The 10,655-nt window shown below is 49.8% G+C and overlaps 2 protein-coding genes across 3 annotated transcripts in view; one reads left to right on the top strand and one right to left on the bottom strand.

Annotated features, from left to right (window-relative positions):
• S100A13 (S100 calcium binding protein A13) overlaps nucleotides 1-5,854 on the bottom strand; it is a 10,808-nt gene extending 4,954 nt beyond the window's left edge. The window contains exons 1-2 of one of the 2 annotated variants that reach the window (XM_012733379.1): nucleotides 5,703-5,854; nucleotides 4,637-4,824 (exon numbers count right to left, since the gene is read on the bottom strand). In XM_012733379.1, coding sequence (XP_012588833.1) covers nucleotides 4,637-4,789 — 153 coding nt within the window. In that variant the 5' untranslated portion in view covers nucleotides 4,790-4,824; nucleotides 5,703-5,854. The remainder of the gene's footprint in view (nucleotides 1-4,636; nucleotides 4,825-5,702) is intronic. The other variant, XM_004693725.2, reaches the window with a different exon arrangement.
• A 665-nt stretch (nucleotides 5,855-6,519) lies between these two features.
• S100A1 (S100 calcium binding protein A1) lies at nucleotides 6,520-9,937 on the top strand. Its single transcript, XM_004693631.2, has 3 exons — nucleotides 6,520-6,649; nucleotides 8,535-8,687; nucleotides 9,613-9,937. Exons 2-3 carry the CDS (start codon nucleotides 8,547-8,549, stop codon nucleotides 9,754-9,756), a joined length of 285 nt encoding a protein of 94 aa, XP_004693688.1. The 5' UTR covers nucleotides 6,520-6,649; nucleotides 8,535-8,546; the 3' UTR covers nucleotides 9,757-9,937.
• The last annotated feature ends 718 nt before the right edge of the window (nucleotides 9,938-10,655 follow it).

The raw sequence follows: 10,655 nt of genomic DNA on the forward strand, positions 1-10,655 counted from the left end.
GTTTTGTTTTTAAGATGGAAGATATTACAGCACATTTGTAAACCAGCAGAGAGGGGAGTGCTGTGAAGGCAAGAAAAAGAGGGAATCTTTGAAAAAGGAAGTGCTTGTGTAGGAGAGAGGGAATGGGAACCAGGCCCCCAGAGTGGGGTCACCACAGGAACAGCGACAGATCATTCAGGCTAAAAGAAGGAAGGCCAGTCGGTAGATTTGATGAAGAAGCTCCTAGAAGTATTATTTTCAGTATTATTTTCTTAGTTAGAAAATTTCTTAGTGAGAGTGAGAAAGTAGAAAGAGGAAATGGCGTTCAAAAAAAATCATCTGAAAGAGATAGCAAATAAATCGACCAGGGACATGTGGCAGAATGGCCAGGGTTGCTGAGGGCCCCCTGTGGGCTGTGGTTACAGATTTAAAGCGAGGCAAGTCCACATGACAGTGCATTTTTCCTCAGCTAGATTCCCTTATGCAAGTGCAGAATGGTGGATTCAAGTGGATGGAGGCAAAATATGAGATTTAACCTGGGTTGGGGGAGAAACAGAAGCAAGGGAATTGAGAGAATCGTTATAATGATGAGCCTTATACCCCAACTTAGTAAGAAGAGTAAAGAGTGGTGATGGAAGAAGAAAAGTGATAGAAACAAGAGGTCAAAGGCCACTGTGGCCTCTCTACCACTTGGGATCTCTGCACCTATGTGTGTGTATGGCTTCTCTATACGTGTGAGTGTGTCTATGTGAAAGAACTGGATAAGATGGGCCCTCCCTGGTGGTGCAAGTGTTAAAGCGCAGTACTATGAAACAGCAGCAGCCACTACAACATGAGTTCCATCCCCTCCCAGGGCGCTGACTCACATGGCGCAGCAGACCTCTCCTGTCTCACTCGCTGCTCCCCTCAGCAGTGCATTTCAGTCAAGCTGCCTGTTCTGCTCCCTACTCTTTCTCTGGTGAATCCTTTCACCACCCCTGCACCTCCAGCCTGTACCCCAGTTCTACATGCATAAATAAATAAGTCTTAAAAAAAAAAAGACAAAGACATGAGGCAGCCAGGACACCTAGGTATCTGTTGACTGATTGTGTGGTTGAAGTCTGAGGTGGTCTGGGAGTGGCTCAGAAGAGACACCATGTACCTGCTCAGGAAGTCCTTACTGTATACATGGCCAACATGTCCTCATAAAGCTGCCAACCCTTGTCTTCCTGGGCCCTGCTCCTCCTGCCACTGCCACGCCATCAATTATGCTTGTTCATTACTGCTAACAAATAGCAAGAGGGCCATTCACTGGGCAACAGAGTCTTGCTTCGCAAACCTGCTCCACAATTTGTCTCTTAGTGTGCCCCTGGGGGTATGCTGGCACATTCCAGACCACCAGAGTTGGCGCTTGCACAGGGCCATGAAACCAGCACCAAGGATATATCCGCCGTTCTCAAGGCCGTGAAGAGAAGAGGAAGTCCAAGTCAGCTACACAGTAGCCCCACAGACCTTACAGTCTGTGATGGAAAGTAGAGTGCGTCTTTTTCATGTGTCATGGAGCAGATTTGCAAGGCAAGACTCTGCTGCTCAGTGAGCAGCCCTCTTGCTGCATTATTTTTTTAAAGGTTTATTTATGCATACAAGAGCTGGGGTGCAGGCCAGAGGGGTAGGGTGGGGGTGGTGAGAGGATTCGCCAGAGTGGGGAGCAGAACAGGTGGGTTGACTGAAATACACTGTTGAGGGGTGCAGTGAGCAAGACAGGAGAGGTCTGCTGTGCCATGTGGTCAGCTCCCTGGCTGAGGATCAAATTCATGCTACAATAGCTGCTGATAGCTTCATAGTGCTGCGCTTTAACCCACTGTGCCACCGGAGGCCCCCTCCCCCTTGCTATTTATTAGTAGTAATGAATAAGTATGATCAGACCATGGCCACACAGTTAGTCAAAGGCTACCTAGGCTCCCCGGCCGCCTAGTGATGTGGACCATTGTCTAAAGGCAATGACGCAGGAGCGCCTTATCCAAATCCTACTAACATCGGGGCGCACAGAGAGGCCACACACGCAGTTGCAGAGGCCCCAAATACTCAGAGTTGGTCTCTTCAAGACCCTGCCTTGGCAGGCAGCTTACTTTGAGAAGAGAACAAGGAAGGCTCTGGAAGCTAAGAAGAATCTCTTGCCTTTGCCCTAATCCCTTTGCCCTACCCCTAATCTAAGAAGGGATCGCTGTTCCCTACCTAACTAAACCTTTCCCCCAGCCCTAATCAAAGAAGAGATCACAGCTCTAATCACTCAGAAGAATGCAGTTTGGCCCTATCAGCCAGTAAACATGTCCTTTCTAAAAAACACATATTTCCTTCTAGAGAAAACATGAAGTCATTCCCTCCCTGGCTGCTCAGCATCCCAGCACCCCCCCACCCCCACCCTGCCCCCCATCCTTGCTTTAAGATTCAAATCCTTTTCTCTCCAACTGAAAGAAACCTGGAGACCCTGGTTACTGAAGCCCCCCTGTACACAAATTAAGTTGATTTTTTCCTTTGCTAACCTGTCAGATGTCCAAGAAGAATCTGGAGGGATAGGTAATTTTCTCCTGTGCTAGATGCCAGTCACTTCACAGGGCTACAGGGTAGTTTATATTCAGGGAAGAACCTGAGATTCCTTGAGAAGAGGAAGGTGATTCAACAGATTTTGCAGATGATAGAATATTAGTTTCATAGAATCCTTTATTTATTTATTTTACCAAAAACATACATATTTGCTTGCTTTTTTGTGCCTGTAAAATTTCAGAAAGGATTAAAGAAAGCAGTTGGCCTCCCTGGTGGCACAATGGGTTAAAGCACATTATGAAGCTCTCAGAAGCCACTGCTGCTTGAGTTCCATCCCTGGCCAGGGAGCTGACCCACACAGCGCAGACCTCTCTGACCTACCCGCTGCTCCCCTCAGCAGTGTATTTCAGTAGGTCTGTCTGTTCTGCTCCCCACTCTGTCTCTAGTGAATCCTCTCACCCTCCGCATCTCTGGCCTGTACCCCAGCTCTATATGAATAAATAAGTAAATCTTTAAAAAAAAAAAAAAAAGCAGTTAGCCTAAGATGATATTACAACCCAAGAGTGGATGAAATTTAAATTTTATTAGGAGAGAAGTTGTGCCTTGTCAGAAACTTTATTGAGAGGATTCTGAAAAGGGGAATGTTCCCCTCTACGTTGAGATTCTAGGACTCATGAATTTGTCAGTGTTTTATTTTTGACCCCTTCCTACAGTTGGGCCTCAGTTCCCATATATATATATGAAGTGAGGGGTTTACACTGTTTTTTCTCACCCTCCTTCTAATTCTGATGTCTATGAAATCTCTGGGAAGTCAGAGCTGGGTCCAGCCCCCCGCCCATATTATGGAAATAAGGCCAGAGAGGCACAGAATAGACACAAGAACCCAACATCTGATGAGAACACAAAGCCCAATAACTCACAAAGCTGTGGGGTTTTTACTTACCTAGTAACATGCACACACACACAATCACCTCTCCCTTCCCTCCCACCCAGTTTGTCTCTCCAGGCAAGAACACCAGGACCATTTATATGCGGCCACCTATGCCTTCTCTCAATACCCCTAAAGTCACATTAGCATGTTCAGGAATCTCACCTGTTAAAAAAAAAAAAAGAAATAGGCCCAAAATGAAATCATTCATGCCAAGCCCCACCAAGACTTAACACCCAACCTAACTGCTATTTTAGCCTCTCTGAAAAGTGTAAAGTTAAACCCATCTAGCTGGGGTTTCCAGGTCAGCACTCCTCAGGTAATCTACTTAACACATCCCACCTTCCCCTAATTTGAGGTGGCCTTGTCTGAAGTAATCCTTTTCTTCTGTAAAATCATTTTCTAACTATAAAACCATCATCCCTCATTTGTATAACTTCTTGCCACACCTTTCTGCCTGCTAGCTGCCCAAACCTTGAATTGTTTAATAAAGCCAATTAGATCTTTTTTTTTTTTAAAGATTTATTTATTTGTACATACAGAACTGGGGTATAGGCCAGAGGCTCAGGGGCGGCGAGAGGCTTCACCAGAGACAAAATGGGGAGCAGAACAGGCAGATCGACGAAGTACACTGCTGAGGGGAGCAGCGGGCGGGTCAGGAGAGGTCTGCCACGCCATGTGGTCACCTCCAGGGCAGGCGGGAATCGAACTCATGTGGAAGTAGTTTTTTAGCTTCTCAGTGCAGTGCTTTAACCCGTTGCGCCACCAGGGAGGGCCCAAGCCAATTAGATCTTTAAAATAGGCTGAGGGGGAAGGGGGAGGGTCTCTCTGGTGGTACAGGGGGTTATGCCTTAGCCCTATCACCAGCCGTTATGGCCTGAGTTAAATTCTTGACCAGGGAGCTGACCCACATGGCACAGCAGACCTCTCCTGTCTGGCCTGCTGCTCCCCATCAGCAGTGTATTTTAGTAGATTCACCTATTCTGCTCCCTACTCTGTCTCTGGTGAATACTCTCACTCCACACACCTCTGGCCTACACCCCAGTTCTTGGATGCATAAATAAATAAAAATAAACTCAGCTCGGAATGGGAGGGCAGTTATTTAAATTAACTTGGTTAGATTTTTGTTACTTAACACATCTCACATCACATCCAGTGTCCTGCAGCCAGTGCCTTGAAAGTCTCAATAGAGAGCCACCTACCTACCTTGAGCAGGTGAGGTAGCTGCTGAGCGACCAGTTCCTTAAACTCATTGATGCTGAGGCTGCCCTTGCGGCCCTCCCGCCCTGCAAAGGTGAAGAAGGTGGTCACCACAGTCTCGATGGCTGCCTCCAGCTCAGTCAGTGGCTCAGCAGCCATTAGGACCCTGGAGCAGAAGTCCTCACAGGGCTGACCTGAGGGAGGGAGAAGGCAAGAGGGAGAAAATCAGACTGGGCAGAGGCCAGGACTGGACTTTGTTGCCTGCCTGGAAGAGGCATTACATTATGGAAAAGGAGAGAGGAGAAAGGGCTGGAGCTTGGGACCCAAGCCCCAAGCCTGTGTTCAGCTCCAAAAACCTCTTCTTCTGGAGATCTCAAAGTACAGGGCCCCTTTTGAAGCATCTCAGGGACCCCTCTCTGGTGGTCCTTCAATCCAGAGACCCCCCTTTCTCTGGGAGGTAGTTTTCAGTCTGAGACCTTCTTTGGAGTCCTCTCAATCTAGGGGACCCTTTATGGGGTGTCAGCCTCCAGGACCCTGTCCTAGTGGCTCACCCAGTCCAAAGGTTATTTCGCTCGTTTTGTTTTTGCTAGGACTTGGGTCTCCACCCTGTGGCACTGGGCCCACACTCCGACCGCTCTTCCAGCAATAAGCCTATGGCCAGGCAAAAGCCCAGCTGTGGTCAGGGTTGTCTTCGTCTGGACAGATCCCACTTCGCTGTGAGCCACCCCCACTTCTCCTCAGGACAGCTGGACAGTGGGCACCGGGCTCCCCCGCCCCTCCTCCCGCCACGGGGAGAATGGGGCTGTGTGGTGGTGTCCCGCGCCCAGGAAGGGCTTTGATACCAGCACCAGCCGCCCGGTGGGGCGGGGGAGGGGAGCGGGGGAGGCTTCCACTCCGCCCTTTCGCCATCCCCTCTCCCCCGCCCCCAAGTCCCTGCAGGGGGTTTCTGCTGCTCAGTTTCCCAAAGTCACTTCCCGGATCCCGGTAAGAGCTGGCTCCGGGGGAGGGACCTGGGAACCCCAGGAGGAAAAAGGCGCCAGCCTCCCTCCGGGGTTAGGGGGTAGCGACTCACCGGAGTTAGGAGGTGGATGCAGCCCGCAGGAGCCCCAGGGGCTGAGGTTTATAAGCGCCCCAGGAGGTAGGGAAGAGTCCCCCCCTTACCCGGCGGAGTCAAGTTTCCCGTAGATTCTGGAGAGAGAACCCCGCCCAATCACATCTTTCGCCCCTTCCCTTTCGTCCCTCCCCTCCAGCAATCGGGCCAGGAGCCCTGCTCCCCAACCCAGCCCACTGGCGCCCCCAGTTGGTGGGGGGGCATAAACTTTCCGAGTTGCCTGGACCGATCTCGCTCACACGGTGGGGGAGGGGCGTAGGGCGTTACCCCTCCCTGAATTCAGGGAGTCTGCTGCCCACCAGGTCTAAGATGGGGGACTAACTGGCACTTCAGCCCTGAGACTGAACACCACAGAGGCTTCTGTGAGATTCTGAAAAAGACCTTGCAGACCACCATCCCCTCCGAGGATTCAGGACTGAAACCACACGGAAGGAATGCAGGCTGATAGGCCCATAGAGGGGACCCCCGTACTGAAAGCTTTCAGTGAGGTGTTAGCGAACCCCTTCAGGAAAGACCCCAGACTAAATTATTCGCTGAGAGTTCCCCTCACTGAGGCCAAGTAAAGAAGCAGGGGCTGAACCCTCAGTGGTATCTTCCCCTTTCTCAGCGTTTCTCCCAGGACCTTTCCCACCTCCCAGGCTCTGGGGAGTGGGGGAATGTATGGGGGGAGGGAGCAAACTGAGGCTGGAGGACACAGGACAGCCTGTTCTAGCCCAGGAGACAGAGGGCGCCTCTGTCCACTCCTGGCCCCTTGCCCCACTGGCTGTATGTGAAGGGGTGGAGCCGGTGTGGAGGTGGGGTTGCAGGGGAAGGACACTAAAGACAGGTCTCCACCGCACAGCTGGTAGCCACATTTGCAGCCTGTCTGTCTGCTTGGAACCTCTTCCATCTGCAAGCTGAAACTAACAGTGAGTATTCTGGGGACCCGGTCAGCTTGGGAGAAACTTCAGAGGGGCTCCAAGAGTCTGGAGATGATAGCATTATGATTCATTAAGGGTCTGGAAAGATGTGAGGGAGACAGGGTTTGGAAGGTGATAAGGAGAAGCCAGAGAAGGGCTGAGAGAGCTGGAATCAGTGGGTGAGGAAACCAGTGGAGAACCCAACCAGCAAGCTTCCAGGAGACCAGGCCCCCCCGCCAGAAACCATCAAGTGCCCCTGCCCCAAGGCTCCCTCAATACCCCAGGTGCTGATCAGGAGCCCCAGCTCTTGCTTGCTTTCCATGGGGTAAGAATAAGAAAGCAAGTAGAACAGCTACTTCTCCCTGCTCCCCTCCAGGCTACTTTCTGCCACCCCCCACAAAGCCTTGCCAAGAGCTCAGGTCTCAGAGAAGTCTGGGGGTAGAAGAGCATGGCCAATGAGCTATCAGAAGGGGTTCTGGGGTACTGTACTTAATCCCAGCTCTCCCTTCACATGACCTACACTTTCTCCTCTCCATTCTTGGTACATGCTTCCCAATCCCTCTTTCCCCCAATTCTTTTTGTTTTCCTGTCTGCTTCCTCCCTGCCAAGGTTCTCTCAGAACTGGCCCTCTACATAAAATTTAGACCACTCCAGGTGGCCCTGATAGATGAGGCCCATAACCCACCCACCAGCACCCCTCCCTCACATACTTTCTTATCCCCTCCATCAGCCCCAGCTTGGGTTCCAAGCTCCTCCATGTCTCTGTGACAACCACTTCTTATGTCCGGAGTTCAGGTGACACTCACAAGGGCCCATTGAAGAGTGCGATGTCATTCGATCAGGGCCCATTGTCCAGCTCTCAGACCTGGGGAAAGATGAGGACACCTGATCTGAGACACCTGAGCTGCCCCCTGATGCTATGAAGTTGACTATCCCAGGGCTGAAGGAAAGAGTCTCCTGGCTTGGCACACCTCTCTCCTCAACACACCCCTCTATTTTCCCTGTCTCTCTCCCAGTCCTCTGAATTCAGATGACCCCATATGTTCATACCTTTATCTTCCTGAACACATACCCTGACTATCCACATATCAGTCAGGTAGGGCCTGGGGACAGGAATGCACAGCAGCAGGGACAAGTACTCACAGAGTCCCTGGCCCTCCCTAGGAGTCCTGGCTCCAGGGAAAAGATGGAAATGTTCCTCTCCCATCCCACCATCCCCTGATGGAAGGTCTGATTCTGCAGAGAAGTAAGAGGAACCAAATTAGAGACCTACCAGAGAAACCAAAGTGAAATGTTCATGCAGAATAGTTAAAGAACTAAAAGAGACCCCCGGCCTGTTGACAGAAGTTAAGAAGCAATGAAAGACCCCCTCCCCACCCTGTCCTCGGGTTGCCAAAAGACACAGATTGCCCCTTGCTGGAGCAGGGTCAAGACATAGAGGGGAAAGCAGCCCACGAACTCAAGAGCTAAGGTTGGCTGTGCTAGACAGGCCAGGTCCAGGATAAAAATGGAGAGAAGACATCTGCTCAGGTCTTATAACCACCCCACCTATGCGCCTCATACTCCTTAGTGTCTACCCAAGCAGCGAAGAGTCACTGTTGAGGCCTGTGCAAGCCTCCAGAGCCAACCCAGCTGCAGCTACCTCATCTCCATGTGTCCAACCCTGACTCCCTCTGGCTGGGTCATGGATGGAGAAGTACCAGAGCAGCTCTAGATTTACATCTATCTGGGCTCCCCAGAAACCAAAATCTTAGGGAAAGAAAAACGACAGTAAAGCTCTGATCTCATAACTAGCTGGGCTATGGAACCAGGGCCAGGTCTGACAGTTCCCCTTACCCCAACCCCAGATACCCTGATTATGGTTCCCAGCTCACTCCTGTGGTGGGGGGGGTAGGTGAGCTGCACGATGAGCTCTGACCTGGAGACAGCGATGGAGACCCTCATTAATGTGTTCCATACCTACTCGGGCAAGGAGGGAGACAAATACAAGCTGAGCAAGAAGGAGTTCAAAGAGCTGCTGCAAGCCGAATTTGCTGGCTTCCTGGATGTGAGTAGAGTGGGAGTATCGGGTGCTGCGGGTGAGGGGCAAGGGAACAGAGTAGGCACCTCCCTGCCATCTCCCCACTCCACCCCAACTCAGGCTAACTATCTCCCTCCTTTGAGTGTTTCTAAGCTTCCTCCTCCTGGTTCAAGTCAAAATGTCCTGATCGTCTGCCAAATTATAGGTCCTGTGCAGAAGGCTCACAGTCTAGAAGGGCTGACACTGAAAGTAAAGCAAGAAATCAGAAAGTACTCAGAACCTGACAAAAATGACAAGAAAAAAAAATGAAACTATTAACCTGACTGAAGAGGTCTTTGGCTTCTCCAAAGAGCCATGGATTTAGACTGCAAGATTATAGGATCTCTTAAGATCACTACATGAACAAAAGCATGGAAGAAAGATAACAATGAAACATGCTCAGTAGTTTTTATTGGAGCCAAAAATGCAAAAAAAGTAGGCTAAAGGAAATAGCCAGTCAAATGTATACCAGCTTTGAGTTTTATTGGATCTGGGTTCTAATCCTGCCCCTACCACTTTTTAGCAGTGTGACTTTTGTTACTTAACCACTAATTGTTATTTTGTTTCTTCTTTAGAATGACAATAATGAAACCTACTTCATGTTGTTTGTTAGAATTAAATTTAAAATAATTATAAAATACTCTAGAGCAGTGCTTGTCACATTGTTAAGTACTGGTGCATGGAGGATGATTTGTTGTAAGTACTCTGCTCGTTAAAGCATTTACTCTGTAGGTAACAGGAAGCCTCAAGTATTTGTTAATTTTGAGGAGGGCAGCAGGATGAGTCCAGTATTTAGATGTTTTTCTCTCTCTTGCACACCTTTGTCTCATTCTCCCAGTCAACCATCCCTTTTGCCTGACTCGGTGCTACATGTCTTTCTGCACACCAATCTCTCTATCCTCTCCCTCTACAGAGTCAAAAGGATTCGGAAACTGTGGACAAGCTGATGAAGGAGCTAGATGAGAATGAAGACGGGGAAGTGGACTTCCAGGAGTATGTGGTGCTGATAGCTGCCCTCACGGTGGCCTGTAACAGCTTCTTCTGGGAGGAGAGCTGAGCAGACAATTCCAATGGGCAGCATCCTTCTCCTGCACCTGTCATGCCTACCCCTTTGCCTGCTTCCCCCTCACGCTGCTGTTACTTCCCACACTCCCAGCCTTGCATATCCTCTACCAAGGGCGCAAAAATATGGAGGAGGCCTGCTACTCCTCTTTTATTAAAGGCTCTTCTCTCGCCAATAGCTGCCTGTTTCCTTTGGGTCTGGAAGTGGGTGCTGAAGGATGTTCACTCCCAACTTGCCTTATTAGTGGGGAGGGGAATCTCATTTGGTGCGAAGCGATGAGGTCATAATATCTTCCTACTTGAGGAAAGCTCAAGGTTCAGATCCTGGAAGGGGTTAGATGGGCTAGCTTGACGTAGAGGACATACCAGTTCTCAGCTATAAAGCCAAAGGAATTTCCCTTAAACCTTCAAGGAATATTGACTGAGGGACTACCATGTGCTAGACTGGGGATACAGCAATGAACATATCAAATAACACTCTTTCCCTCACATAGGTAAAAATCTGGAATGGCTATCAGACCACTAAATACAACCCCACATACAAAAATGCTAAGGGGGAGGGGCAGGGATAAAAGGACCCTGATGAGTATGGGGTGAGAGTGGGGAGAACGGGCTAAAGGTGTATTTAATCACTTGTTCTGAGTACCAACACCGGCCTCAGTTTCCATCAGTCAATAAGAAGAAACAGTTTGAAAAGTTAAGGAGTTTAATTTGTTGACAAACTGTGGAGGGCAGCAGACTCCTGTCAGAAAGACCACTGCCCTGCTCTTTGGCAGAGTGCAAGGTTATTTATACAAAGAGGGATAAAAAGGGGAGATGGGCAAGGGCTTGCAAAGGAGAGTAGGGGAAAAGGGGTCGCTAAGTCCTGATGCAACAATGCAGGCGCAGGAGATC

Source organism: Condylura cristata, unplaced genomic scaffold, assembly GCF_000260355.1.
Source record: "Condylura cristata isolate star-nosed mole 26May11 unplaced genomic scaffold, ConCri1.0 scaffold00040, whole genome shotgun sequence".
NCBI classification, from domain to species: Eukaryota; Metazoa; Chordata; class Mammalia; order Eulipotyphla; family Talpidae; genus Condylura; species Condylura cristata.